Raw genomic sequence first — 26090 nt, forward strand, 5'->3', positions numbered from 1 at the left:
TCTACCACTGTACCATAGCTAAACTCTGCAAAACAAATCTGCAGAGAAACTACTATATTTCTTGAACTACAATCAACATATGTAAAACATAATATGCCATTTTGCACAACAGGTACAATTTAAACATAAACAAGATATTTCCCACTGCTAAGTTATGTGGATTTGCTTGTTACCTTGGGGAAGGCAGAGTTGGACACAGATCCATGAAAAAGCAAAAATTGTCATGTTTGACTACAAGCTGAATATGATTCAGCATTCTAAAACTGGTTTCAATAAATGAAGTCTTCATGGTAAAAGATGAAAGTAAATTGATTTTTGTTCCAAGGAGAGGGGGAGTTTTAGTAAGAGAAAGAGAAATATTTTTGATGTCTTTTTTTAGACAGGTTCTGTTTTGGGTTGAGTTTAAGAATTTTATTGTTGGGAAACTACTAGGATAAAGCCAAGAGTCTCCAGTCTTCATGACTGAAGAAAACACAAACTGGTCATAGGTAGTTTAACATTTGCATGCCGGCCAGCAAAGTGAACTAGTTGATCTTTGAAGTGCTTTCTAAAAGTGCTGTAAGTCTATTCTCCAACTAGTGACATTAAATTTTTTGTTTTAACATTTTTATGAATTTGTCTAATGTGGTATAAAGAGTCTGTTTATTCCATTTATTTAATATTGGCCCTATAGTTAGAAAATAAGACTTGATGTGCTTTATTCAGACCCTTTCTCTTTTCCTTTTTTCTTTTTATAAACTCCACTTTACTACAAACTACACTGTCTGGGAGTAGTAAAAACATTGCCAGAGTAGAATCTTACATGTACATTTCTGCAAACTGTGAGGGTTACCTCTAAAGTAGCCCAGATCTATCATATATACTTTGCCTGAGAATGAATAAAGCTAAAGGTGGATAACACACAAACCTTCTTGAGAACCTCAGGATAAAAAGCACTCCTGCACCACTTGAGCCTCCAGAAGAGTGCTTCATGTCTGGGGTGGAAATCTGTCCTGATTCTGATTCACAGATTACAATTTTTAGGTCAGAGTTTCTAGATCTCAAAATCAATTGTGAGGATAACAAAAGTGCCTAAGCACTCAAGAAATTATGAATATATTTGTTGTTAAGGCTTTCACTGTTATTGGATCCTAGAGTGATTATTATCTCTGAGTGACAGGATCATGGATAGTATTTTAGAGGCTTTCTGTTATTTTCTGATTGATTTCAGTGAACACACATTACTTCTAAAAAGGGAGAAAAATTAAAGTTCATATTTTAAAAAGGACAGGAGAGAATTGCTACATCCACAGAACAGAAAAGAAATGTCATTTACTGCATCTCAGAGTGAGATAGGGAGGCATTAGAGTTAGCTTCAGGCCTTCTGGAATACAAAACTATTTGTTCTCTGAACCACTGAGCAGAGGAAACTGCTAATCCATCTTCTTTCTTTTCTCTTAATTCCACTCTCACATTTTCTGGGTTATCTTCCTGGTGATTTCGCATTCTATTGTCCAGTTTCTTGAACTTTCATAATGTCAAAATATTTGGTGTCCTTTCTGCCAGTGGCATCCTCTCTCCCGGTTGTGTAAAACAGATAAGCCAAACTGAGAATTCCAAGGAAAAGTAAGAGTTACTTGAGCTTCATCTCATACTGCTTTTCAAACTTGAGCCCAGGCTGCAGCTTAGATGATAGTGGTTTTATTTCCTGTGCTCCGCAATGTTCCCCCAAGAGTTTCCTCACTCCACCTGCACTTTTATTCCCACTCAGATGGTCAGAAGAGGGACATTAGGAACAGACACTGGAGGTGTCTAACTGGAGTGTCTTCCTCCTTATTCAGTAGCACTGCCCCGTAACATCTTGCCATTTTGAATATTCAGGGAAGCTCTGCTTTTGTTTGTCTGACATTGACCAGTGTTAATCTCTTTGCATTTCAATTTTTCAAATATTAAAATAGAAATGCAGTGGTTCCCCTGGATTTCTATCATCTCCAAAGTTCTGTTATGGTAAAATCCAGGGCATCACCCTTGACTATATGAAGGTCTGCCCCAAAGGGATCTAAGACTTGAGGTAGGCAAGACTTACCCTGGGACATGACAGGGTCATCCTTTATCCTAAAACTGGTCAGGGAGTCTAGGCCCCATACTACCTTAGTACATTTAATTGATATTTCTCCTTGCTGTCAGTAAGAACCCAAGTGGATTTTTTTCATTTAGCTAGAAAGGTAATGTGTGTCTGGTATTATGCTAATAAGCACCTTGACTTGTGATCAAATTTAATGTCTCGATAACTGTGGTAGCAATTGTCATTATTCCCATTACATCAATGACAAGATTGAGAAAAAGAAATATTAAGAACCTAACTAAGAGTATATGCCAGGAAGTGGTAAAGTTTTCTGCTGTGGAGAGGGCATTTAAGACCCTAAATGCCACTGTTGATATAACCTCTGATCATTTTCCTGTGTGTGCGTGTTTATTTTTGTGTATATGATTTATGCATTTTATTCAGTCACACTATGTTAACTTCTTCCTTTTTAAAGAAAACTTGGAAATATTAACTTAGAATTCAGTTTTGCGTGTTTCAAATGTGTGACTCCTTAGTATTATAGGCTTGCAGCTCCAGTGTTATTATAAGAAAAATGTCAGAATGACAAGCCCCAATTGAAAATCAGTTCTAGTACAGCTAAAGAACCCAGAGAGTCTTGTAGAACTGTTAGTAATGGTGTTTGGTCTGTGAACGTGGCACCTCAGGAAGGGTCATGCCCACGACTATGGTGGACGAATGAGGCCTATGTTCTTCTCTTAGCAAAGGTAAACACAGATGGCAGCCTCTGGTACAGTTATGTAAGGCATAATACATTTAGGACTCCCTCAACATTTAAAATTGTATCTTGTTGCTTTTAAAATTTATTTTTGGAGATGAATTATTCATGTCTGCGTAGGTGTAGAAACAGTCTTACACTTACGAGTCAGCACTTCTTGTAAAGTAAAAGGTCACTTCAGAACTGAAGGGAATATATACCCAGGTGTTGGCTTGAGGTGTAGGGCCTGAGGAGGTGATTGCACAAATCAGCTTCAGAGCCATGGGGAGAGTTTGTAGGATGGTTCAGGTACAGTGTGTGCACCAGGCCCACTAGGCAAGACAAAGAAGGAGGAAAATTTATTAATTTCTTTGTTTATTTAATCAAAATAAATTTTAAGAATTCCCAATAAAAAATGACTTTGTAAATAAATTAGTTCAATAAACACAATACAAATATGTATTATTTATATGATTATTCTATGTACCTTGACTTTTAGGAGAAGTAGAAATTAAGGTCTGAATATCCTAAACAGTGACATCAAACCAGCAGAGATTAGATTTCCAAGCCAGGTAGGAATTTTGAAAAATGAAAAATCAGATGCCTCTCATTCTTCTCTTTGTGTAATCTTTTCATAATCAGTAGTTGTAGGATGAAAATAAAATGTAGTGATTCTCTGTAGTAGGTATTTGTGTAGTTTGCTCGGGCTGCTGTAACAAACTACCACAGACTGAGTGGTTCAAACAACAGAAATCTATTTCCTCACAGCCTGAAGGCTGGAGGTCTGAGATCAAGGGGTTGGCAGGGTTGGTTTCTCCTGAGTCCTCTCTCCTTGACTTATAGTTGGTGGTTGTTTTCCTGTGTCTGCAGGTGGTCTTCCCTCTGTGTGTGTGTGTCTGTCCTAATCTCTTTCTATAAGGACACCAGGCCAATTGGATTAGGGTCCACCCATATGACTTCATTTTAACTCCATTCCTCCTTAAAGATCCTATCTTTAAATACACTTACATTCTGAGGTACTGGAGTTAAGAGCATATGAATGGGGGGGGGGGACTGGGGACAAGGGAGGGGAGGTGATGACACAATCCAGCCTCATACTAGATAAATTGGACTGAATTTTAGTTTTGTTTCTTTTCCTATCACCAACTGTGTGAAGACTGAACTTTGTGTATGTGACTTGTATCAATGGTTTAATTCTTTAAGATCTTTTTTATTAAAAGGTATAAGAAAGGCTAAAGAATATTGCTCTTTTATTTATAGCAGACTCTTGGTATTTGGGTGCAGTAAGGTTGTTGTTGACCTCTCTGGACCCAAATCCTATTTCTATAAAATAAGGTGGTCAAACAAAATGAACTTTAAATTTTTATTCATGTATGAATTTCTAAGGTATTACTGTAATAAAAGCAACAATAGAAATTGAACACCAATAAAAATAAATTTATTATTAAAAAAAGAAATACAGACTATAAATGCAAAGGGAAGGGAGTAATTTTGCTAGTGCTTGTGAACAAAAGATCTATTTACAAATGGACTCTCTATGTAGGAAAAAAAAAAACCCTTCTGGAAAGTAGTTTTTTTTATCTTAGATAAACCACAATCTGCAGTGTTATTAATGGATTTGCTGCATTCAGAGAGAAAAGAGAAGCATTGCAGTTTTTACTCCAGTATTACAATGATAACTGATACCATATTCTATCATAAGTCAGAGGAATATATCAGTAACAAAGAAATCTAGATGTTTGTTTGGAGCATTCCAACAGGGTGTTTAGTTTGGATTGCTTTGCTGAGGTAGTAATAAGCTGCAGTGCACACTTTATTTGTAGAATTTTAATTTAATTATACCAATGTGGTTTAGCTTCCTGATCTGTCATAATGCCCTGAAACACTTACAGGAAATGAAAAGGAAGTACATGGTTAAAGGCAGAAAGAGAAAATCCTTGTTGATGCTACACTTAATTAATCCCCAGAACTCATCACATTTGTGTTAGAAAATGAAATTCTAAAAATGAATTCAGCAAGTTCCAAAGTTGGATCTCAGATATTTGACTAAAATGAAAGTGATGTTGGAAGGATTATAAATGGAACAAAAGGCCGAAGTTTTCAGCTTTGTATTAGAGAGAATTGTACTTTTTCTTTATCATGTAGACTCTCCTTTGGCTCTCAGGAGAGGTGATTTATGTCTCTAATTGGGACATAAATCTTTTGGTCTGATGATATTTTGTTGCTCAGGCAAAGTAAAACAATTAAATGTTTCCTTGATGAGAGGTTCTTGGCTTATGAAATGTTAAAATACTGCCTTTGGTAGAGGCTTGCTCTGTAATACGGTAAGAGAAAGGAGAAAGGGAAATGTACCTAAGCAAAAGTACCCTGATTTATATTCATATTCTATCATGGCATTCTCAGCAGAACCCATTGTTTTCCTTCTCTCCTCCATTATTTTCTTTTTAGTTTTGGTAACTAGTTAGTATTTTGACTAATTTGTGTTTGCTCTTGACCATCCAAGCAATTTATTAGTCTACCACTAAAAGTATATCTTAAGGAACTTTTTTTTCCTCAAGTTTACTATCAAATTTTGCATTTATTTTTAAATTTTTGTTGATTAGTAGTTGTAATGATAGAATTATATGATTTGGGGCAGCCCGGGTAGCTCAGCATCTGCCCAGGGTGTGATCCTGGAGACCTGGGATCGAGTCCCACATTGGGCTCCCTGCATGGAGCCTCACCCTCTGCCTGTGTTTCTGCCTCTCTCTCTCTCTCTCTCTCTCTCTCTCTCATGAGTGAATAAATAAAATCTTAAAAAAAAAGAATTATATGATTTTTGCAAGTACTGTTCTATGAAGGTGTCTTTGTTCTTTCCATTTTTTGACACCAACAAAAGAATGATATAAAAAGATTCCCTTGGTCATTAGATTAGGGTTTAGAGAGTGGCAATAACAGTTTCTGCCTAATTGGCTACATTTACTGACTTGGAAAGAGGAGTCAGGTTTAGGGACTCTGATTTGTTCATGGATCTCTGACGAGGAAGCATGAAGTGGTGGGAGCCTATCTGTGCTATGAGTGGAGGACGTAGCTTTCCCCCAGCTATAGGTGGATGAATAGGAAACGAGTGGTGTCCTCTCCTCCCTAGGGCCAGATGCAGCACCACTGAGTATTCCAGATCTTGCAAGCCATTGTCAACCTGGAGGGGAACATGAGTCAAACGTAACATGGTAAAATACTAATTATTTAATATGAGTAATGGTTTCACAAATTTTCTGAATACCTAGATTTTAAGAAAGTATATGTGTCCTTTCTTAAAATGTTTTATATAGAAAGCTGAAACCATTTAAGGAAGTGTTTCTTATGTAATGCCGTTTACTGTTAGGCCAATACGTACTTTTTTTATTTCCTTGATGTAAACCAAATATGGAATCTTCTTCTTACCGAGCTTGTTTCCTAGGGGTGCAGAGCTATTTCCTTTGCCCTATAGTTTCCAGTAGGAACACATCTGGTTCAGTCCTTTCTCAAATTAAGTGAGGTTGCATTTCTCTACCTCATTAAGATGGCCATGTTTATCTTTACACCATTATTGTCTTACACATTTTTGGCTTCTGCTTTGTTGGTTATTTTTACTTAAAAAAATTCTCAATTTTTCCTATAGTATCAGAGATGAAATAAGTGTTAAATATTTTTAGATGACATGTACTGTAGGTTTTTATAAAAAAAAGATATTTATTTTTAAAAAATTATTTATTTATTTATTTATTTATTTATTTATTTATTTATTTATTTATTTATTTTAGAGAGACAGAGAGAGAGCCTGAGCAGAGAGAAGGAGAAGCAGACTCTCTGGTAGAGCAGGGAGTCCAATGTGGGGCTCTATCCCAGGACCCTGAGATCATGACCTGAGCCAACGGCAGACACTTGACCAACTGAGACACCCAGGTGCCCCTCTAGGGTTTTTTTTTAAAATAAGTATTACTCTCAATCAAATATCACCACTTGATTCATCAAAGTGTATAGGGTTTCTATAAGGTGAGCAAATATGCTAATAATTCTGGCCTAATTTACTCCTTTATATGTGTGAAGGGCTACAGTATTTTCTTTTGTAAAAGAACACTTAATTTTTATTTATTTATTTTTAAAGATTTATTTATTTATTGGATGGCGGTCAGAAGAAGGGGGAGAGAATCTCCAGTAGCTTTTCGCTGAGCGTGGAGCCTAACCCAGGGATCCATCTTATGACACCGAGATCATGACCTGAGCCGAAATCAGGAGTGGGACACTTAACTGACTGAGCCACCCAGTGCCCTAGAAAGACACTTTTTAAACTACACAAATCCCAACACTTGCTCTATACTCTCTTCCAAAAGAAAGACAGTTTCTTTATCAGTTACAAAGAAGAACAGGATATTACAACAGCTTGTGATCGCAAACCCAAAGGAAGATTTTAGCATTTAAATAGCAAATGAATGTTTGGTTTTCCTTTTGTTTGAAATTGAAACCTGGTGAAAAAAAATGTCTGTCTTTCTGAGCACATGATATCTAAAGCCATTTGAATGGCTTGAGAGTAACATTATTCTGTTATGTCTCATTGGTTCAGGCCCAGGGTTTCCTTCCTTATTCCACTGGAGCTAATTAATGGACCTCTGTACAATCAGAGCAGCAAAAGAATTCTCCAAGCCACTGTAGGCTCTGCTACTATAAGTAGCCCATGTTAGTATTTTATGATAGAATTTTTAGTCATTTTTAATAGCCAGGACACCTCTATCAAGTGGACTTATCTCATGAGGCAGAAATGATTCTTGCCTGGTGTGATGAAAGACTAACCTTGAGTTCCTGTTCCCATTCCAACTGTTCTTAACTGTTCTTCATTCAGCAGTTAGAATTTGCAGGATTCTACAAAAATGCATGCACCCTCTACCTTTAATTCCATCCCTCTAGATTTCCCAGGGGTATTTGCTTCCTTTGCCTTTCATCATGATATTTGTCCAGCTCCTATACTCTTTAAACATAAAACAACATAAAAAGAGTATAATTGGGGACCTAAGGTCTGAAACTCCTATAAAGTTTTCTGAGAAGTTGTCATCCCTAGTTGCCAATTCAGCAACTATTAGGGCAGGAAACTCTCAGGAGATTTAAATCTGTAGGTGGTATCTAATTACAAGTGAACGTTTTTCTCCATTCCTATTAACCAGAGGTAAACCAGAAAATCAACCCCATCTGTGAGGGTAGCATGAACATTGAGATTGTTTTTTGTTTGTTAGTTTAGTAATGGGAATTGAATTTTCCCTTGAACCAATTTCAGTTGATTGGTCAGTGATGCACATTACCATAGCATACATGATTAGGTAGGATGAAGAATGTAGTTGTCATGAAAACTGGTTCTCACTTCAAAATTAGTAAGTCCACGTAGGAAGCAGCATCTTACTGCTGGATAAGATGTAGCTGGCATCCTGTCCTCGAAGAGCTCATGATTTAATGGGGGTGAAGCATTACCATGTCATGATCACATTTACATTTCACACTGACTGCGCCATCTATGGCAGTCAGTGTAGGTGCGAGATGATAGTAGCTTGGTCTGGGGGGTGGGGGGAGGTGCTACTGGAGGGGGGTAGAGAAGCATACATATTTGAACACTATTTAAAGGAGGATGAATTGGGATACCCGAGTGGTTCAGCGATTGAGCATCTGCCTTCGGCTCAGGGAATAATCCCAGGGTCCAGGGATTGAGTCCTGCATCGGGCTCCTGCAGGGAGCCTACTTCTGTCTCTGCCTATGTTTCTGCCTCTCTCTGTTTGTCTCTCATGAATAAATAAATAAAATCTTAAAAACAAATAAAGGAGGATGAGTTGCAAGGGAGGGAAAGGAGGTAGCAGGTGGAAAATCAGAAGAGTATTTTGAACAGAAATCCAGAGAAAAGTGCTCCAGGAGTTAACCAGAGGGAGGAATCCTACTGAAGGGGGGATTTGAGTGAGGACAGAGAGGTGGATTTAGTGAGCATGGATAAAGGGAAAGGAGAAGGCAAAGGGACAGTGTGTTCTTATGTAGAGGAAAGTTTGGGGGTCTTTGACTTAAAAAGCATACATCTGTGACTCTTGTACTCAGAAGTTGTAATGTTATGTACACATGGGATGATTCCACATACAAGTCTCAGAGTTGATGACCAAGGCAATGACAGTTATGACATTCACTATCACAAAAAGAAGAGGATGGTCAGAGAACTTGAAAAATTGACCAAGGCTAGTGGGTTCTTTTCCATTAAAGCGAAATAAAACTGCTATACTTGCTGAGCTGCTGCTTATAGTGCCACCAAGTGAAGCAACTACTAGTTCTTTGTCTTTGCTTCTCCTCTGCATTCCAGGAGCCTGACACCCAGCTGAAGAAATAGTCTGTAATACCACATGCTAATTTCACTCCGCTCATATTCATTTATCACAATTTCAGAATTAAAAAAAATTTATTCCAATAGAAAGCATGAAAATGTACATCTCAATATGTATTTGAAGATCTCCAGAAAACTTTAAAAATATCTGTTTCTACCAGTTGCATAAAAGTTCTCTGATATTTGGTACTTAAAATCTATTTTTAATCTATTAGCCATTAAGTCAGCAAATAGTTTCTTTGATATGTGTCTAGGCCTGGTGCTTAAAGTTTACATTCCTTTGCCATTAGTGTCTGTGGTTGATTATCCCAGTGACTTAAAACCCAATTCCAACCCAAATAGTAGAAGAGAAGTCAATAAATTATGGAAAGAGATATAGTTTCTTTGGGAAGAATTTACAAATGCTTAGAATAGTCTAAACAAAGAATAGAGCACTTCTATCCTTCACCTTCCACACTTGGTGAGGGTCAAGCAGAGATGGAGAAGCCATGGCTGCAATCAGAGACACAATATACAATCAGATGGAATAGCAAACAGTGAATTAGTGAACATCTCAGTTTTCTCCTGACTCTGTAATGCTGTAATTCCATTATCTTGTTGGAGATCCGGAGGGATAGCTGTCTCAAATAATTTGCCATTATGACATATTATATTAACCACCTCACAAATGGATGTCTTAAGAACTTACTCAACTTAATCTATTTTTTTTTGAGAGAGAGAGAGAGAGACCACAAGAGGTGAGGGAGAGAATATTTTTTTTTTTTAAGATTTATTTATTTTGGAGAGAGAGTGCGAGTGGGGTGGGGGGCAGAGAGAGGGAGAGAAGCAGACTCCCTGCTAAGTGTGGAGACCCACACCAGGCTCTATCTCAGGATCCTGAGATCATGACCTGAGCCGAAATCAAGAGTCAGATGCTTAACCACCTGAGCCACCCAGGCACCCCAACAACTTCTATTGAAAAACAATTAACAACCTTTAAAAAAAGTACTTTCTCTGGAAAAACATGTTGGACTCTGGGAGCTCATGATTGCTGCTAATGTAATCTTGGTTTATCTTTGGTCCCAAATTCAAAAATTCCTTTATATTTTTTTTTTCAAATTTCTGAGGCATTGTTCTCTCTACTCCAGGCAGGAGACAACTGAATTCTAAGAGTGCTCTGTGAACACAGCAGGTGTCAGAAATCCACTTTAAATCTCTGTTCAGAAGCTTTGATTCAATTTGGTTTCACTGCTCAATGCAAAGAGGCCTCTTTGGATGTGTTTTTAGATAGATTATTGTGCAGTGGCAGCTTGAAAATGTCCCAGGGTAAATTGCAGCAATTTCTAGGAAGTTGTTAAAGAAAGCTCTTTGATATAATTATATCTAAATAAGGCCCAGCTTGATAGCTGATGAAAGGATGTGGTGTGGTCAATGTTTCTGGTTACTGTGATTTAATTGAAGAACAGGCAGTCCTGAAATGGTTTACATACCTTCCTGGTAGGGACATCTACCATTTGTATGTTCTTTTCTCTCTGTGCAGATCCCCCTAGAGCTAAGATGTGAAGGAGCATCATCCTGCATAGATTTACCTCCAGATCTTGGAGAGCTGGATGGAAAAAGGACAGAAATGGACAACTCCATCAGGGGTTACCTAGGGCTCACAAAGAGAAAAACAGCTATGGACTGGCTCAGATGATGTCAAACTGGGCTAAAGGGCCACGCGTAGTCCCAGAGGAATTCAGCTTTCTTGCGTTTCATTCATTTGTTTGTTTAAAAACATTTATTGTAAACAACCCAGGTTAGACTCTTTTAGGTGCTGGCATTGTAAAGAAGAGGAATAGTCTTTTGTGCCATGAAGTCACACTAAAGTCCGTTCATAAAACAAGGGCCAGTTCAAAGGAATCCTTTTGGAGAGTAGTCAGAAATGTATTATATGTAGGTTATGGTCAAGTAGAATCTCACATTTACAATCGCTTGAAATCAATTAAAGCAACATATCATGATTAAATCAGGCCTGGAGGGAGAAAGGCAGACAAATTTGTGATGTTTTCTGCCTTTCAAAGGAAAACTAACTCTTTATATATGAGTAGCAAATTCCTGGTTAAATTACAGTTCATCATAAAAATCAGTGAATCTACCTAATGAGTGTTTTAAGGGGCGGGTCTTACCCTGAAGCATTTGAAAATGTTAAGGAAGATTGGACATTTACAAAGTACAAAATGTAGAGTACTTATATAACTTTAAGGGTCGCACGGAACATGAATGAAGATTTATATTCTTAGTATCCTTAAGATATCTTGCAAACATTCGCAGTCCCCATTTGCTTTGTCATCCCATAGCCTATAGATGGCTACGTAACTCAGTCTTTGGCTCCCCGCCTGTATCATCAAACTGTCATTATGCTAAAATTCAGTATCTACTAACTACTAAGAGCTGTGACTCTGGCCTCTGCTATGATATTATCTAGGATTACATTAAAAAAATGCTTGTGGAAGTTGAAGCATCAGACTATTAACTAATTGTCTATTAATAAAAATAATAGTCTATTAATAAAAATAAACAATAGGGACACCTGGGTGGCTCAGCAGTTGAACGTCTGACTTTGGCTCAGGGAGTGATCTCAGGGTTCTGGGATCGAGTCCTGCATCGCATTGGGCTCCCTGCAAGGGGCCTGAGTCTCCCTCTGCCTATGTCTCTGCCTCTCTCTCTGTCTCATGAATAAATAAAATCTTTAAAAGAATACAACAATATATTTTACACTATTTACTAGGGATGTGCTGTCTTACGTGTATTTTCTCATTCAGTGCTCACATATTCCTATTATCAGTTCCATTTTCAGGTCAGAGAATGTTTTTGCAAAGGTAACTTTAGGGTTCTCAATGTCAAACACATATTAATTGACAGCGTTCAGATTGGAACTAAGATTTTTCTGAGTTTCCTTCTTGCATTGCACACTGTGTTATAGTGTCCTAAAATTAAAGGATATTATTCCCATATGATTTGTGTTTCCTTTTTTTTTTTTTTATGATAGTCACACAGGGAGAGAGAGAGAGGCAGAGACACAGGCAGAGGGAGAAGCAGGCTCCATGCACTGGGAGCCTGATGTGGGATTCGATCCTCAGTCTCCAGGATCACGCTCTGGGCCAAAGGCAGGCACCAAACCGCTGCGCCACCCAGGGATCCCATGATTTGTTTCCAATGAGAATGAATTCTGTGGTGTTGCCGGCCTTGAAGTAACCCTGGGGAACAAAAGCCCTCAGCTCATTCTCTTCATCCATAAAGGGTATCCATGTGAGAAGGTTGGAATGAGGAGATTCTGTTATGAGGACTGTGTAGTAAGGAAGGTGTAAGTTGAATAGCATTGAGTGTTCTGGGAGTTGTCTGGATGGTGCTCCACCTCCGTCCTCCCCCACCAGTGCCTCAGGGTAACAGGTGTGTATAATGTGGCTATGGGAAGGCATGGTCTGGAGCCAAAATGCATGAATTTAATGAGATTCTTTTATGGCAGTTCTTGAGGGAGTTGTCATGGGGACCTTTAGGAGTTATGTTCAGAGTCATGAACTTCCAACATGTGCAGAAAAATCAATCTTGACATTTCAGAGGAAATTTGTGATAAGGTAATAGGTAGAGGTCACTGTCCTGATTTCAGAGGGATTCAAAGATTGCTGAGTCCATTTTCAGAACCTTGAGTGTTTCGACAGAAGTCTGATTTAGAACCCCTACCACAGAGCCTACGTCAGTATAGGAATAGTTTGTGGTAGATGTTGGCATGGAGGCAAATTCATTTTTATCCAGGAGTTCATCTCTTCTATGCTCTACTAACTTTCTTGGGAAAATTTAATTTTAGAAAGCTAATGGCACTGCTATTCCCCAGACTCCAAGGAACAGCTTTGTCATCGTCCACCTCCACTCAGCCATTAATGGGAGATTAATATATTTTGACATAAAGGGACACAATTGAATTGCTTGGCTTTCACTTAATGTCTGTGTATTTTATCTTCCCCACGTTCTAGTTGTCTGTTTTCAAGTTATTGGTTGGCCTGTAAAATACCTGTGGGAGAAGATCCAGGTGAATGATGGCCCTATCCAGGCTAGACCATTTCCCCTCAGAGAAAGCCCAGCTGCTTGTCAGAAGTGCCTAGGCAGGCCCAGCACACCCCTGAACTTCTTCCACTACCTGGCAGCAGCAGATGCTATTGTTTATTAGCAAAATCTTATGTAGGGGAGTAGTTGTCAGAATAATGATTAAACTGATAATAGCTAGTATCTACTGAGCACTTACAATGAGCCAGGCATCTTTTGGTATTGACTCATTTAATCCTCATAGTATCTTTGTCCATAAAGAGTATTCATGTGAGAATGTTGGAATGAGGAGAGTCTGTTATGAGGATTGAAAGAAACCTGTGTAGTGGATCTTGTTTTATCTCTACATTACCGGTGAGGATTCTGAAAACACAGGGTTTCCTGATTCTGGTAATTGGAACACCTGTACTTCACATCTAGGCGACCTGACTCAGAGCCTGAGCTCTTACACTTTGCTGAGCTGCCTACTTTAGTCCAGGATCCAAAATAATTCAAAGGAGACTTCCACGATGGACCCCATGATTGCCCTAAAATTAGCTGATGGTCCCCAACATTTGATAGCAGGCCAAACACCAAGTACCTCAGTCAGAAGGATGTTTAAGCAAGCAAGCCGCGGCTGGTGGGAACGTGGGATGCCTTGTAGGTCGTTTGGAACAGATGGGTGCCGACAGCAAGGGAGTGAGTGTCTAAGAAGGTGGGATGGGGGAGAGTAACAGGCAGTTCCAGAGTCTCCATTTTATTGTCTCCTGCCTAGCTGATCACTCTGGAGGGGAAGTGAGGTAATACATGAATTCATTTGGATCTGGAAAGGTCCATTCAAATGACAGCTCCTATTGTATGTCCGTGTCAGGTCATACCTGACACGGACACCTGTCAGGTCAGGAAGATTGGTGGAGACTGTGGCTCAGGAGGCAACACAGTGTGGCTGAAATTGGTGGGCAAAGATATAAAGCTGGGAAACAGAAGCATGTGGGCAGGGAGTGGGCATGGCTGAACCATGAGAAAGGCAGGACACACCGGTTGGCTAGTGGGGAGCGCCTGGGGGAAAGGTGTACAGTGACTGGTCTATAGTCATTCTCTGAATCCTCTTTTCTACTCTATAGCTATTGCTGGACCCAGGTCTTATTCCTGATACCTCTAGCCTGCTAGAGGATCCTAGAGGTTGCTGTCATTAATTCTACAGTAATCTCAAAATTTGTTGAAGTAGAGCTCTTTCAACTTCTGTTCTCCCCAGAGGGTCTGGTGGGTCACCACATTCTCTGCTTATCACTTCCCTCTTACCTAATGTACTTGTGGGGAAATATTTCCTAATTACAATCTTTTCAGGTCACTAGGGTAAACTTGAAAATGAAAAGATAAGACTCCTCTTAATTTGAGGAATGAGCATTTGGTATAAATACTGTATGATCACTCTGTTAATTGCTTAAATTCTTTCCTATCATTTCCTATCTACTCACATCTAATATCTAACATTCTTTACTGTAATTCTTATTTTTACTCTGGTTCTGAGTTAACATTTATTTATACATTGACATAATTTTAAAATCTTTTTCTAAAAACGATGATACTCAAAGTAAAATAATCCCTAAATCCCATCATGTAGAGATAACTGGTTGGGATAGCTCACTGAACATTCACTCCAGACATTTGTATACAAATACAAATGCTGATTCCACAGTTTACATGAAGGAGATTATTCCAGATATAATTTTCCATGACTTTTTTTCACTTCACAGTGTTATGGTAAGCCTTTCCTTTAAACAAATGTAGATCTAGACACTCATTTGTAAATCCCCAGTGTTCTCTTGTTTCAATATACCACAGTTTACATAATTTTCCCCCAGCTGATTGCTTATTGATAACAGTCTGAACACCACATAGAGATTATTTGACTGTGTTAATTCAGGCTCTCTGGTTTTGCTGTCAAATCCACAGGATTCTTGGCATCACATAATAAAGCAAGCATGAAACTGATGAGTGAAGAGTCCAAGACTCTGCTCCCAGCTCTTCCACTTAGTAGCTATGTGACCGTAAAATCACTTTACCCTTCTGAACCTTCGCTTCCCTGTCTGTAAATGATGGTAAGGTTATATATGATATTTAAGGTGTGTTCTACTAATTCAAAACATGCCTTTAAATTCTATTGCCCATCTCAATTTACCAGTTTTATTTGTCAATGCCTATTCCATAATCAGCACAATGCCCAGTACAAAGTGGGCACCCGACAGACACACTTTGAATGGACTAGTCTATTGATTTGTCTTCTCAAAACTTTCTCTCAGAATTATCCATCTTGTCATTTCCTATTAGCTTAGTTTTAAACCCAGTGAACCTCAGACATTTTTATTTGTCCACCATTTATCTTTAGGATTTATGCTCTTGTATCTAACTATCTTTGTGTGGGGGGAGGAGGAGGAGAATTACATATGGGTGTGCACATATGAATCCATAGTTGGATCTATATATTGTTTTGGGGGTATTAGAGTGGGAATCTATATGGAGGGTGTTAATTATACTTTCCCTAAGATAAGGTGATAGGCAAGAGAATGAGATTGAATTATTTTTTCCCTTCTTCCAGAATTGCAGTGAAATTCCATGTATGTATGTGTTCGAGGTGGGGGTCATGGTATCCTGACAATATTTTATCACTCCCTCCTTCCATCTATCTTTTTCCTCTTCCTTCTCACTATTTCTTCTCTTTCTTTCCTTTTTCCCTTCTTTACTGAAATGAAGAATAATGCTATTCTTTCTACTTTGGTCAATAGTGATTTTTATTCCATAATACAAGAAAGGAGAAGCAATCTTCTATTTGCTAAAATTATCTGAACCAATGAAATCTAAGTATAAAGTAATACTGAAGGACAGATGGGGATTGTGTTGTATTAATATATTGAAGAAATGCGTTGATCCATAATGGTGATGATGAAAATTAAATTGTTTCACTCAACTAATGCCAATGATTAAACTGCTTTGAAAAATACTATGTAAAACCCAAGGCATTCTATAAGTGAACAGGATGATTTGGAAACCTTGGTACTACCCTCTTTTAATTGTTTAACATTTATCTTGAACCAATTTGGATTGAGTTCTTTGAAAATGAATTACAACTTCATTCCCTTTCTAAAGAAAGTACATTATACAAATTTTAAAATTTTTTCTTCATTTTGGGGTACTCAAAAATCACTATCACAGGCAGAATTTATTGTCCTAAACTTTGAGAGGTTCCTTCAGACTGTTGGGGTACGTAGAGCTGTTTTGATCTCGGTCATATGCTTTCTTAATTCTTGGTCTGCTTTTTAGAGGTTTTTTTGTTTTTGTTTTTGTTTGTTTTTTGGCTCTTTTGAGGGTCAGACTGTTATATTTGGCTAACAAGGGCATATTTTCCTAGAGGAGTTTTTTACAGCTCTGTGCCATGTCTCACAATTTCAGATTAGCTATGTCTAATTTATTGCAGAACTAAGCACATGAGCTTATTGGAATTTTTAATAAGTTAATAGTAAACAGGACAGGAGAGGCTTCCAGAAGCTTTTTCTGCTTATTTCCATGTTCTTACCTAAATTCCAGAAACTTGAGGTTTCTGGAGATGTATTCTCCAGATAATGGCCAAATTGTGGTAAAGAACCTCCAATTCTGGTTTGAATGAGAACTTATTCTCCCAAGCATGAAGAAACATTATTGGCTTTAGTTCTCCCAAGTGTATGTGACTCTCAATTCCACTCTCTCATTTGTTTTGCAGTCCCCAATCTGTCCCAGACCGCCTGAGGATCCGGGTGAACAAAATCAGTTTACAAGACTATGAAGGATTCCACTATGACAAAGAGAAACTTCGGGAAGCTTGTAAGTTGGAAAGGCCTAAAGTTGATCTCATGTGATCAGCCTATCTTCAGCTTTTTGACCTTCCTTGGTTTGATGAATAGATTCATCTTGTGTCTGAAAACAATGGTTAGGGAAATGAAGGGAAGCACAGTAATGTGTGAACCCCAAGTGGTGACATATGGGCTAAAGAAAATGGAACTGAACAAAGGAAAGTAGCAAGATAAAATTATTGTGCTGGAGATGCCAAGTTAGCATTTGTTGGTTTGTTAAGCACTTTAGGCTCAGGCTCACCTAAAATGAGGAAGCAAAAAGTTGGCAAGTGTCATATGGTATCACAATGTCTAGAAATGTCTGCATTACCAAATACTATTCTTGTTCTTCATGCAGGTGTGCCAGTCATCTGCAAAGACATGTCCAATGCTTCTAGCTATTATGTGATTGCATAAATGTCAGAGGCCCACAGAATACTCAGTGTCATGATAAAGTGACTCATGGATGATGAGATGCCATTGTTCTGAAATCTTAAGTTGACTCAAAGAATGAATACTTCTTAATGTTCATATTTTCCACATGCTTCTTTAAATGCATAGCTAGTTTTTAGTTCATCTTGTCTATCATTCAGTATTTATTGGGCACTTTTTACATTCCACTTACATTTGGCTCCCTGTCTGTACTGTGATATATGAGGTAACTAAGTAAAGTAGGCCAGAAGATGTGAAGACCGCAGGTGTGTTAGATATTAGGGTTCTGGGCTCTGTTATAACTACGGAGGCCAATAGTGAAATGCAGTAAAGTCAGAGAAGATCAGGACCAGTATCCCAGGGCATAGGCAGGGATCCAAAAAAGAACAAAAAGAATTTGACATAGAACCAGAGGTTTATAAACTTAAAATAGAAGACACAAATAGCTCAAACTGGCAGAAAGAACATAGGGGACACATTCCTGGGATAATGACTTCCAAGTTGTAATTCTGAACCTGAGATCTGGAGTGGGATTTCATGGATGGAAATCCTGAAGTCCCGGGTCAGTCTGGGGGGTCAGTGAGGGACTTTCCACTCTGGAGGTGGCAGTGAGCAAGGGGTCTATTTCCCTGGTAGCCCAACTGGTAGCCCAACCACTGAACATCCCAGCAAATTCTGTGAAATTCCTCCTCTCTGAATTCTCTCTGCCACTTCAGTTGCCTCAGCCCTTCTGGTTCTTTTCCTTAAACATCAATACCTTCTAGTTTTTCTCCAGCCTTCTCCCTCTCTGTTCTTCACTCTCATTTCCTCTCCTTGGAAAGTTTGAAGTCAAGAAGTACTTCCCTGACCCTCCGTATTTCTCCCTTCTATGAATGACAGATTATATATTTAATACAAATGAGATTATAAGTGACAGACTAGCACAAAATCTAATTTAACTCATAATGCAATGGACATACATGTTTGCATTGGGAGGTGTAGCTAGCTACTGCGTAACTTAAATGGACTTGTAAAGGCTACTAATTCTAAAGAAGAGTGTCTATGTCCTTTCTCATTCCAAACTTATGGACAAAAAGCTTATAATTTTTGAAAACTAAAAAAATAAAGAATGGAACTCAAGTCAGTAATATTTTTCAGCTTACCATAGACTCTAAACAAAGTTGGTTGGGAGTAGGGAAGCATTTGAAATTTGGGGCTGAAATGGGATTTGAGGCTTATCTGTGGATTTCAATGATCTGTTCTATCTCTTCTCTGACATTATCTGTCCACCATTGACAGAGGTAATTGTGATTTGAGTTTTTACAAGAAGATGACATTTCCTGGCAGGTGCTTTACTCATCATATCTTCTGTGATACGACTTCTCTGTAAGGAAACTTCTTATATCAAATTGGGGGAGATGACTTGGTATAAATCTAAATCCAGTAAATTCAGCAGTGTCTATGGGTCTCAGGACAAACACTCAAAGAGGGAATCAAGAAGTTAACTTGCTCTAAAGATTTGAGTCTGAAGTGAAGTGAAGTGAAGATGGCCAACTCAGACATTCCACATTGAATATGTAGTTGTGATGCACCTAAACTGTGGTTGCTCAGGGAAGTTTGTCCTTCAGGGTTATATATTTGATTATTACCCTCACTCTCTTGCCTAATTCCAACTTGCAACCAATTACAGATTCACAGGAAGACTAGCAGAGCTCAAATTCAGTATAAAGATGAAAACCAGTTCAAGTCCATTTGTGACATACAATGCCAAAATAGATCTGTTATTTCGGAAGCATCAATTAAATAAAATGCATAGAACACATATAGACAAAAGGGATTTGAGGACTGCACTCTGACCTGCATCACAAAGGGAGTGAATCCTCTTCAGCCATCTATTTATTGTCAACATACAAACCCTGAACTAGAGCAGTACTGCATTATTGGGTTTAAAAATTAGTCCCCCCCCCAAAAAAAAAATTAGTTCCCTTTCTTGATGATACACCAAGTGATTCATCCAGGCAGCATGTGGCTGTTTGCCATCACTGTTTAATGGATCTTGCTCATGTGTCTGGATCATTGTTTGTATTCGATTACAAGCTCGAATATTTGTTGTCTAACAAAGTCCCACTTCCGTCTATAAGGCAGGACTCCTTGGTAATTAGAGGATGGCAGCTCTTTTAATTACCTTGCTTATTTTAGCATAGATAAAGATGACTACACTATTTCAAAGACTTACCATCCCTCTTCCATTTAGCTCCAACTAGCCTGGGAGCAGTCCCCCTGAAATAATAGCTTAAAGAGGGTTAATATATACCAGTCCCTTCCCTGGCTCTTGCCAGTAAATTTCAGACTTACTTAAAATAATTAGAATCTCATTCCTGGATTTATGAATTATTAACCCTCAAGATAATGGTTATGATGTCCAAGAGGAAAGTCTATTCAGCTTAAAAGGCAGAACATAAAGAAAAACATTTTTAAAAATCCTTAAAGTAAATCCATAATGATCGCAGAAACTTACTCCCATAATCTGAATGAAGTAGATAAATGAGTCCTTAAAAAAGCATGTAATCATGTAGTCTAGACAGAGGGTGGTTAGTTATTGAAAATCTCTTATAGTTCTAACTCCAAAGGAGTTTTGTTGATGCAACGTGTATTTTTATATCTAGAATAACTGATCCTGGCCAAGATTGAACTCTACCCTGTGTAAACTGGCTAAACTTGACTTCTGGCATTAGCTTACTCTGTGCTTTTGAATTGCCCTGATAATTCATACAGGTGTAGGCCCTAAAATACAAGCAAAAACCAGTTTGAAACTAATTGAAAATAGGGGTAGCCTCTAAAGGTAGGAGAGGACTAACATTTTTTGTTTATCAAGTATAGTGTTCAACTATCCTTTTACACTTTCTCAGTGTAATGGGAATTCTATGGATGTTTATAAGCCTGTATAATGTATAGTATATAACATCTCACTACATTATTCTCTGGCAAAGATTAATGATATTAGGATTCTTTAGACAGTTGCTTTAATGGAATTCCGTTGTCTTTCATTTACTACTGTGGTGGAAGAGTCAGACATGTTTGTGTATGAATCACAGTTGGAACCTTGACCAAATAAATAATCTCTCTGATGATCCTATCTCTCAGCTCTAAAATGAGAATATAATTGCAGCCTCATAGAATTAGAGGGTGCAATGTAATCTTGTAGATGAAACCACTGGTACAAAGTCTGGCACACAAGCATTCTCTCCAAGAGTGATGGCTCTGATTGTTGCGGTTGCTGTTGCTCGAGACATACTACAGGCACACTGGCTGCTCTTTCATCTGCAGGTCCAAAAGCCAGCTGACCTCTCTCACCTGTGGCTTTCACTTTATAGTACACAAGCCTTCCAACTCCCTTTCTCACTTTCAAAAACAGTGTTGAAAACACTGATAAATATCACAGAAAGATTATGGCAAGAGAACATAATCACTCAATTCACATTTATTGTGTCTGCCAGGACAAGACACTGCTCTGATGGCAGGATATTTAAACCTGTGAGACATGTAAACACTGAGTGCCCATATTTGGTGATCTGGCTAGATATCTATCTGCACACTTCTTGAGTCCTAAGGCAGCCTCATACGTGCATCATCTGGTATTTGGGACTGATTTTTTTTAAACTTATTTTGGGAGTGCCTGGGTGGCTCAGCCACTTAAGCATCTGGCTCTTGGTTTTGGCTCAGGTCATGATCTCTGGGTCCCTAGAGCGTCATGTTAGGACTCCACGTTCAGAAGAGAGTCTGCTTCTCTGTCTCCTTTGCCCTTCCCCCACTCATGCTCTCTCTCTCTCTCTCTCTCTCTCTCTCTCTCTCTCTTTCTTTCTCTGTTTCCCTCTTTCTCTATCTCTCATATAAATAAATAAATCAAGGGGTGCCAGAGTGGCTCAATCCTACTCCTGGTTTCAGCTCAGGTCATGATCCCAAGGTCATGGCATCAAGCTCCTCTGGGCCTCCATGCTCAGCACAGCTTCTGCTTCAGGTTCTTTCTCCCTCCTCCTCTGCCTTCCCGTCATCCCCCCGCTCCCCTGGCCCATGGTCTCCCTCTTTCTCCATCTCTCGAATAAGTGAATAAGTAAAATCTCTAAAAATCAAATAAATATTCTTTTAAAAACTTATTTTGGAGTAATTTTAGATTTTTATAAAAGTTCCAAAGATACTACTGGAAGTTCCTATATACCTTTCACCCAGTTTTCCCAATTGCTGAACATTTTATATTACCGTGCTACCTTTGTCAAATAAACTGATATTGCTTCATTACTATTAACTAAAATCTGTACTTTCTATTCCACAATCCAATTCAGGACAAAATATGGCATTTGGTTGGCATGTCTTCCCAGACTTGTCTGCTCTGTGGCAGTTTCTGAATCTTTCTTTTTCTTCCTCCATGACCCTGATGGTCCTGAGAAATAGTGGCCAGGTGTCCTGTAGAATACCCGCAATCTGGCTTTGTCTATTGTTTAGTTCATAATGAGAGTGAAGTGAGTTAAAGGTTCTTGGGAAAAAAATACTGCAGAGGTGTAGTTTCCTTTTAGTCTCATGATATCAGAGGTTCCCTGACACCCATATGATATCCATGATGATGGTAACCTCATCACTTGGTTAAGGCTATGTACTTGCTAGGTTTCTCTACTGTGAAGTTACTATTTTTTTCCTTTCGCAATGCTGGTTTGTTTGTTTGTTTGTTTGTTTTTGTGAATCACTACGTTTAGCCCATCTTCAGACTGGGGGGAGGTCTATCACAGGGGTTTTCATCGTTTCTAGTGTCCATATTTGACCTCAAGTGAATTTATTTTAATACATGTGGCATAGTGGAGCCATTCATTCAGATGCATCCATGCTTCCAAAAACTGTGTGTTTGTGACAATTATATACCATCCACTGCATTAGATGGTAGGCACTGGAAAATGAAATTGGGACATTTAACATGACAATATCATTTATGCAGTACACATTTATTGGGTGCTTACTGTTAGCAAACGGTGGTGGGAGTTAAAAAACAGAAATAGTACCTGATTCATTGGAGCATTTTTCTCATGTGAATTCCAGTAGGGCTATGGAAACACTAGGTACCTATATTCCTAGCAAACATCACTTAAGTGACTAAAAAAAGTGATGGAAATGTAGAAGCAAGAATGAGAAAAACCAATCTAACTACTAATTACTTGTATGACCTTGGGCAATGCATTTATCCTCTTCAGGCTTCATTGGCCTTATCTGCTCTACACACAGTGGTTAAACTAGGCGTTTCCTAAGAACTACTGTATTACAGTAAATGTTTAGCCCTATAGAAATTACATAGGGTTTAATATTTTCCTCCACACATGTCTTCTTAGTGAAGTTAAAGCACACACATCACTCATGAGTATGAACATTAGAAAATTCTGTAAGTGCATTTTGCTTCATGAATTTGCAACAAATACTGATATTTTTTTCTGTTGATAGCTTCATGTAAAATTTAGTCTTCTCCCCTCATTTAACAAGTTAACAATCAGGATGTTCAGTGGGGATTGAGCCCCCATTTGGTGGAGGTAAGTGTTCCATTTTGAAAGCTGTCTGAGGAATAAAATGATTCCAGTCTGTTCTCTGAAGGACACTGTATATCCCTTTGTGAGCGTGTTTGTCTTTTCCTATTTTTCATGAGTTGACATTTACCCAGAGTTTTGTGCTTAGTTTCTTTTACTGTTCTTCTCTGTCTTTTGTCTATACTGTGTATTTATCTTTTTATTTAAAATGTAATACTAGGTTATGCCTGGATGGCTCAGCAGTTGAACTCTGCTTTCAGCTCAGGGTGTAATCCTGAAGTTCAGGGATCAAGTCCCACCGGGCTCCCTGAGGGGAGCCTGCTTCTCTCTCTGCTTATGCCTCTGCCTCTCTCTGTGTGTGTGTCTCACAAATAAATAAATAAAATTGTTAAAAAAATTTAAAAAATAATATGTAATAGTAAGTGAAAGTAATAGTTAACTCATAAGCATTACTGTGAGCAAGGAAATATCCTAACATTTCTATTCCTCTCATATAATTTAATTCTTCCAAAATCTTCTGAGGTTTTGGCCTGAGAAACTTGGTAAATAGAGACAGGAGAGATGTAGGGGGCCCCCAGCGACCAAGAAGCAGCACACAGTGAACTAGGAAAAAAAAAAACAAAAAAAACACAAAACCTTGTTGATTGCAAGCCAAGAGAAGAAAAATGTTTTATGCGAGAACAGTGAGTACTATGCCAAATGCCCCAGAGTGGGAGAGGTGGAATAAGGATTGCATGCTAAGAACTGGTCATCAGATTTGGATTAGGGCCGAGGGTGATTATTCATCACCCTACAAGAGGTTGAAGAGTGAAAAAGTAAAGATGACTAGAATGGCTACATGCACACATGGGAGGGAAGGAAGTGAGTCTGCATAGGTTGCTCTTTTTAGATGGTTAGCTACAAAAGGGAAGCGGGAATGGAATGATGGCTGGGAGGGGACGTGGAGCCCAGGAAGGATTTTTTTCTACTTTGTAAGATAGTACAGCTGTCTCTCTTGATGGAACCCATTTACTAGAGAGGGAGAACTCCTTTCAGGAGAGAGGACCAAATGCAGAGGTAATGCCTTGGAGTGGGTGGAGATAGGATCTAGTGCCCAGGGCACCAGTACAGAGTACAGAGCAGAAAAGCAGAGGAGTGTTGCAGAGGCAGGTGAGTTGGGAGTTTGGGTATTAGAGAGAAGCAGAAGTTCCATTCTGATGACTTTTATTTTCTCAGTGAGATAAAAAGCCAGCCTACCAGATAACAGTAGGGACAGGAGAGTATCAATGTTCAGGAAGAGCAGAGCAAGTTGAAAAGAATCAAGGTGAAGAGCAACACAGTGAGTGGCTCACACAGAATTGCTAAGCAGCACTTTCGATATGGATCGATTAATTCATTGGCTTTTCATAAGTGCATAGAGCCTGACCCGGTCTGTTCCTAGGGGTCTTAACTTATAAATGAGTGCACTGTCTTTCTTTCCAGCCTCAAAAATTCAGATGCCAGGAGGGTATTAGGCTGGAAGATGGTGATCTTACTTTTAATATAAATGTCTAAATGATCTTACTTTTAATATAAATGTCTAAATGATCTTTCTGTTTATGACCCAAAGGCTTGCTTTGTTTATAAGAAAATATGTGCTTCCAGAGCTTTGGTGAACTAGATGCTGATGATGGTAGGTCTCAGAAAGGAAATAAGCCTCAGGTATTGATATTTGATCCTTCTTGCATTGTTGAAATGTAGGTTTGGGGAATGAGAACCATCTATTGTAGGTACATCCTCAAGTCTCTACCCAAAGGAATATTTTCCCCCTTTAGTTTATTCTGTGCACACACACAAAATCATGACCAATTCTTACTGCTTATACACCAACCTAGTTCACTTTGTTGATACTTTCCCACGTTGGCAACTCTAGGATATCAACTCAGATTGCAGTCAGGTTTCTCTATAAAGGCTTCCTTCTAAGGGCCTTGTATAAAATTATTGCTTTTTTATTTATCATGTTAACGTGTGGGTGCCACTGCAATCATGGCATTGTGTTTAACAGCTAGTGTCTACACACTGCTCATGGTTTACAGAGGGTGTTCATCTATGCCATATGCATGTGTTATCACAGGGACACTTAGAAACACTGCCTCACCCGGGGTCACATGGCTGTGATGGGATTTTAATAAGAACCAGCATCTCTCTCCTAAGCCAGTACACTTTCCTAACACACAGCTCTACTTCTTTGTAAAGACATAGCCGTGCACTTATAGAAATGTGTTTTTAAAAAGGATTTGGGATCATAGTTTTTGTAAGTGGTTGGGTTTCCTCAGAAATAGAATCTGAGGCTTTTGAGTTTTAGATGTAGGTTTGTTGGGGACTCTCCAAGAGGGAACAGCATTTGTGAAGAGGGAGGAAAGTACCATCAGGATAGGGCAGAGGAAGATGTTGAGCTGTAAGACAATTGCAACAGAGGCCTCCCACAGGGACATTTGCATCTGGGATGGCCCTGTAGGGTTGTCCCAGTTGAAACAAGGATTGTTCCACTCAAGCCAGACTGTCCGCTGAGAGGAAGCAAACCCTGAGTAGGGTATTTTCCTTCCTGGAGAGGGATTCAGCTGTGAGTTATCAGTAGAGCCACCACTTGAGAGCTGAAGGAATGAGTGCTTCCTTGTGTCACCTCATCTGGGTGGGGCACTTCAGCTCTGAAAGCATCTTCTTGTTTACAGTAACAGAGCACCTGATTTTTAAAATAAGGCTGGGAAGGATCCACCCCCCACCCAAAATCCTTGAGTGCATTTATTCACTTTAAAAATATATATTTTTTCTTTATTTTCAATTTGTCAACATACAATATAACACCGGGTGCTCGTAACACCCGGTGCTCATTCCATTAAGTGCCCTCCTTAGTTATTCACTTCTTCATTAGCAATTTTTTATTGAGTACCTACCATGTACCAAGCACTGTTCTAGGTGCTAGGGATTAGAGTCAAATTTTAATTTGTATTTTTTAACCTGAGTCTCCTACTATTCCAAATTCAGGGAATTGGAATATAAGTTATCTTCTTTAGATGTGTCAGAATTAGCTAAAAGAAACTCAAAATGT

General features: G+C 38.7%; 1 protein-coding gene across 1 annotated transcript in view; it reads left to right on the forward strand.

Annotated features, from left to right (window-relative positions):
• The window catches only part of DGKI (diacylglycerol kinase iota), a 420356-nt gene that overhangs the window by 285042 nt on the left and 109224 nt on the right, over positions 1 to 26090 (forward strand). The window contains 1 exon segment of the mRNA XM_055335472.1: positions 16943 to 17043. Coding sequence (XP_055191447.1) covers positions 16943 to 17043 — 101 coding nt within the window.

This window comes from Nyctereutes procyonoides, unplaced genomic scaffold (assembly GCF_905146905.1).
Source record: "Nyctereutes procyonoides isolate TBG_1078 unplaced genomic scaffold, NYPRO_anot_genome, whole genome shotgun sequence".
NCBI lineage: Eukaryota > Metazoa > Chordata > Mammalia > Carnivora > Canidae > Nyctereutes > Nyctereutes procyonoides.